This window comes from Myotis brandtii, unplaced genomic scaffold (assembly GCF_000412655.1).
Source record: "Myotis brandtii unplaced genomic scaffold, ASM41265v1 scaffold165, whole genome shotgun sequence".
NCBI lineage: Eukaryota > Metazoa > Chordata > Mammalia > Chiroptera > Vespertilionidae > Myotis > Myotis brandtii.
In genome coordinates this window covers 7,865,189-7,870,365 of record NW_005356042.1, presented here as the reverse complement: position 1 = coordinate 7,870,365, position 5,177 = coordinate 7,865,189, and the positions used below count along the sequence as shown (strand labels likewise).

The following is a 5,177-nucleotide window of genomic DNA, read 5'->3' as shown; positions in this document are numbered from 1 at the left end:
TATATATTTAAAAAGAAAAATTGTTTGTAATCTGTTACCTAGAGAGAACCACTGAGTGCCTTAAAAAAATTTTTTTTAAATTTAGGTGAAAAGTCACATAATAAAAAAATCAACCATCTTAAAGTGAACAATGCAGTGCGTGTCGTACATGCACAATGTTGTATGACCACCATCTCTATCTAGTTCTAAAACATTTTCATTGCCCTCAAAGGGAACCCCATACCCATTATAGTCGCCCCCATCTCCCCTCCTCAGCCCCTGGCAACCACCAGTCTGCTTTCTGTCTCTGTGGAGTCCCCAGTCCTGGATATTTTATGTGAATGTAACCACGCAATATGTGACCTCATGTCTGGCTTCTGCCGAACCCCTTTTGATGGATGTCATTCCGGCTTTCTCTATCCATCAAGCACTCCCAAAATACAAACACGGACTCATTCCACACCGTGAAATCTGCTGCTTCTGTTTAAAAGGCTGGGTTAGAGCCACACCTTCTGATGTGGAATGGTGTTTACAGGATGCTGTTGAGTGAAAAGGCAGTTTGTAAAAGAATATGTGTACACTATAGGACCCTGTGTGATAAGTGTGTCTATGCAGAAAAATCTAAAGGGGTACCTCACAACGTGAACCTCTCATGGTAGGACTTGGGGTGATTTTGCTGCTCTTTTCTGGCTTATCTCTTTTCTACGTTTCTGCACAGTACACTTATTTTGCAAACAAAAAAGAGATATATTTTGAAAGACAATGACCTCCCCTCACTCCCTGGACTCATGCGCTGCACAGCCGGTGTTAACGCCCCTCCCGTTTGCTCCTTAGGCCGTGCTGATCGTGGTCACTGTCGCCTTCATCCAGGTGTGTATTTATTTTCCGAGGACCCGGTTGGGGTGACAGGGCGTGGTGGGAGCTCTGTGGAATCCCCACCTTTGAAAAGCATGTTTGATGTGCTTCCTGCCAGGAGTACAGGTCGGAGAAATCTCTGGAAGAGCTGACCAAGCTGGTACCTCCCGAATGTAACTGGTAAGTCAGAGACCCCTGGGACTTTTTGGCTCATCAGGGGAGCCAGTGGGCTGGTGGTGAGTTTGGCACACTTTGTATCCCTTGTAGGGTGACATGGGAAACCATGTTGTACTGGGGTTCTGGGCTGGTCATCCTGCCAGTGGATTACCTGAGTCGTTGGGCGTGTCATTCGACTTCTCTGGGCTTCCAGTCTGTCATTAGCATCTAGTCAGGGTGCCTGGCCTGGGGGCCATGGATGATGGAAATGGCTTCTGGAAGAGGGTGCCCCTGAAACCCGTCGTACACTGTGCAAAACTGCGTTTTCCCAAAAGAGCATTCAGAGGTTTCATTGGATTCTCAAAGGGTGAACTCAAGAGGCTGAGATGCGGGGCTTTAACAAGCCGAGGCATCAGGACATGGGTTGAAGGGTGGGATGACATGGGAATGAATTCCAGGGAGTTGGTTAGCAGCCCACCAGTCTCTCTCCTGTCCAGGCATTTCCACGTTGCTGCTTGTGATCACGCAGCCCTTACCAATGATATTTAAAAAGGAAAAAGACAAAAAAATATCTGGCAATACCTCGTGGGCATTTCTGCTTAGCACAGTGTTGTGCAGTAGAACTTTCTGGAATGTTCTGTAATCTGTGCTGTCCAGTACATGTCCAGTCAAATATGGTTACTGAGGATTTGAAATGTGGCAGAGGTATTTACAATGTGACCTGAGGTATTTTGGAAGGACTTCAGCATACAGTACCTATTTTCTGAAGGATAATTCTGGGGAAAGAACCTTAGCATATATTGAGTGTATATGGCACCATTGAGCCACAGGGCTGGCGGATAGCAAGATCTTGTGAAATAGAGTTCCACCTCTCAAGGAATCAGGAGAGAGTGTGTGTGTGTGTGTGTGTGTGTGTAACATAGGCAGAGAATAATGAATAACGAAATAGAGACAAAAAGGCTATGTGGAGGCACGAGGGAGGATGAATCAATGCTGGAAGGGTCACTGGGGACAGTAAAAATGTCTGGGCTTAATGAGGGGATGAATAAGGCTGTCAGAAATCCAGGTGTGTGATGTGTGGCCTAATCCTGTGAGCAAAGGGATGCGTAAATGATTGATGTGGTTTGATGTGATATTAAGTTTAAATATCAAGTCTTGACCTTTTAGGTGAATAGATACATTATTGATGTCCTCAGAAGTTTTGCTCCTAAAAGACATTTTATTCTCAGGAACAGCGGTGGCAGGCAGCCTGGCAGAGTTGAAAGAGCATCGCAGATATGCAGCCTCACTCTCTGGGTCTCCAAGGCCTGTTTTACAAATTAGGAGAAACACCTGCCATGCAGACCCTTCCTGCATTACCTCCACCCTTTGTGCAGCCGTTAAATATTTATTGAGCACCTACTGTGTGCTGGGAAAAATAGTGCTGGGTTATAACGGTGAACATGATTAGGTGCATTAGAACCAACAAGACCCCTCAACACCCAAAGCCCCACAAAAACCAAAACAAACAAACAAAAATCCCTACAGAGGTACAGTGGTGGCTGGTGGAGGAGTGGGGACAACTTCAAATAGCTGGAGGCCAGGCCCCCTGATCCGACATTTGAGACCCGAGAAAGATAAGGAGCCAGCCCTGGGAAGAGCTGAGGGAACAGCCGCCGTGTATCTGATAGGTGCTCTTGGCTACAAGGAACAGAAAACTCAACTGCACAAACCACAAGGAAACTGTGTTGTCTCATGGCAAGGGGCCTGAGGGGGGCGGGCAGTGGGGTTAATTAATTGAAGATATTGGCACCAAGGACCTGGTCGTCTTAATGTCTTTACTCTGCCATCCTCAGCTTGTGGACTGTTCTCTGGCTGGTTCCCCTCATGGTCCTAGAGCAGTGATGGCGAACCTTTTGAACTCGGCATGTCAGCATTTTGAAAAACCCTAACTTAACTCTGGTGCCGTGTCACATATAGAAATTTTTTGATCTTTGCAACCATAGTAAAACAAAGACTTATATTTTTGATATTTATTTTATATATGTAAATGCCATTTAACAAAGAAAAATCAACCAAAAAAATGAGTTCGCATGTCACCTCTGACACGCGTGTCACAGGTTCGCCATCACTGTCCTAGATGCTGCAACAGCTCCAGCATCACAGCCAGACATGAAGGATCAAACAGGAGACGAGGCTGTGTGTGTGTGTGTGTGTGTGTGTGTGTGTGTGTGTTTACAGGTGCATGCGCCCCATCAGAATGTCCACTCATGTCTCAAAGGCCAGTGTTACAAAACATGCCTGTGCCTAAGCCAATCCTGGGCAGGGGGTGGGATCGCTCCGGTGATCTCAGCCAGTCAAGACCCATCCCTGGAGCACACAGTTGTGGGGGGAAGGGTAGACACCGGAACAAGGTTGAATTCTGTTATCAAGGAGGAGGGGAATGCCTGCTCCAGCATTCAAGGTCACCAATGACCTTGAGACTAGAAAGAGCTGGGTGTGTTCAGGGGCTGGCCGGTGTGAGGAGGAGACGAGTCTGGATCGAGAGGGCCTTAGCAGGGCTTTTGGGTTTGATTGCAAGGTCATCAGAGAGCCACTGGAGGGTTTGATTTTGTGCTCTAAGAGCTCTCTGCTGTGTGCGGGATGAGTTGAGGAAGCCAGAGGGGAGGCAGGAGTCCAGCTGGGAGGCCACTGGAGGAGGGCGGTGTGTGGTGGGATTGCAGTTGCAACCTGTGCACAGAAGCACATCCATTGTCTAGAGGTGGATGGCCGTGAGCAATGGCCCTGGCCCCGTGGGAGGGTGGTCCTGGGCTGCTCGGACACTTCAGATGCTCCTCCTGCTCCGACGAGGCTCTGCCATCCCTGAGTTCTCAAGACGGGCTCTGCACACCCGGGTGGTGTCTCCTCTGAGGACACAAGCTACTGCCTCCATTAAGGAAGCTTTAGCACCGCTGACCTAGAGCTGCAGGCGCTGGAGGCCGTGTGGCCCAGCCTGGTGTCCAAACAGGGGAAGCTCCGCACTTCAGACAAGGACCAGGGTCTCCCAGAAGCCACACACGCTCCCCAAACATCTCCTAGGATACATGAGTTTAAAAAATAACAACACCGCAAAGGTTTGTCCATACCTGAAAGGGAAAGTGTGTTTCCATCATCTTTGCTCACATTTATCAAAGTGCATAAAACTGGGATGTTAACATGCGTGCTTTGGCTTTTTACTGTTTCAAATGCAGCATAAGAGAAGGAAAGCTCCAGCACCTGCTGGCGCGAGACCTGGTTCCCGGGGACATCGTGTCTCTCTCCATTGGAGACCGGATCCCTGCAGACATCCGTCTCACTGAGGTGAGGGTCCCAGGCCCTGGTCGGTGGGATATGCAGACGCTTAGCTTCTCGGAGGCGGGCATTCTCTCTCACACACACCCGTGCACACACACGTGTACGCGCACATGTGCACACATGCACCAAAAAAGCCAGGGAGTTAGCAAACAAGCTAATTTTAAGCACAAAGCTCCTCAAATTATATTTCACAAATCAAGTACTCTCATTTTAGCTATAAGCCTAACACATTGTGGTTGCGTAACTCTAGTTTATACAGACTGCAGCAGCAAATTGAATCAGGGTGGGGTTGAGGAATGAGGCAAGAGTTCCTTCCAGAAACAGCCGCACTGATGTCAGAAAGAGTGATAGCAACTGCTGAGGAACGAGAAGGGAACCAGACCGATGCAGACATAAAAAGTAGCACAAGCTTTTTACGGTTGCTCCGTTTGGGGACATGGGGTGTAGGCAAGCTATTTCCCTAACCTTTGTGGGTGCCAGGTTCTGTGAAAGCAAAGGTTAAATCAAGTTCAGAGGAATCTGTTGATGGGAGTAATCTATTTTATGACTCTTTCCAATAATGCCTAAGAATTGTTCAAAGCGTTTAGTGATAGAGGATTAAGCACAGGTTATCTGCCCGATTTATTTATTTTCTCAGGAATTGGAGGGTTAATAGCAGGCTGTTAAAAGGTGGTGTGAAGGGCGGGGGACAGAAGTAGGTGAGGAGGCCAGGAGCCAACTCCTGGGCCCTGCGTTTACAACATGCTGGCCAGGCTTTGAAGTCGAGGCAGGGCCAGAGGGCCTCTCAGGCTTCTCTGCCTCTCTGTCCTGACTTTCAGATCTCTGGGTAGGGCAGGGACCAGGCGGGGTGTGTGTGTGTGTGTGTGTGTGTGTGT

General features: G+C 48.4%; 1 protein-coding gene across 1 annotated transcript in view; it reads left to right on the top strand.

Annotated features, from left to right (window-relative positions):
• ATP2C2 (ATPase, Ca++ transporting, type 2C, member 2) overlaps window positions 1–5,177 on the top strand; it is a 41,729-nt gene that overhangs the window by 6,331 nt on the left and 30,221 nt on the right. The window contains exons 5-7 of the mRNA XM_014536793.1: window positions 814–849; window positions 953–1,014; window positions 4,200–4,308. Coding sequence (XP_014392279.1) covers window positions 814–849; window positions 953–1,014; window positions 4,200–4,308 — 207 coding nt within the window. The remainder of the gene's footprint in view (window positions 1–813; window positions 850–952; window positions 1,015–4,199; window positions 4,309–5,177) is intronic.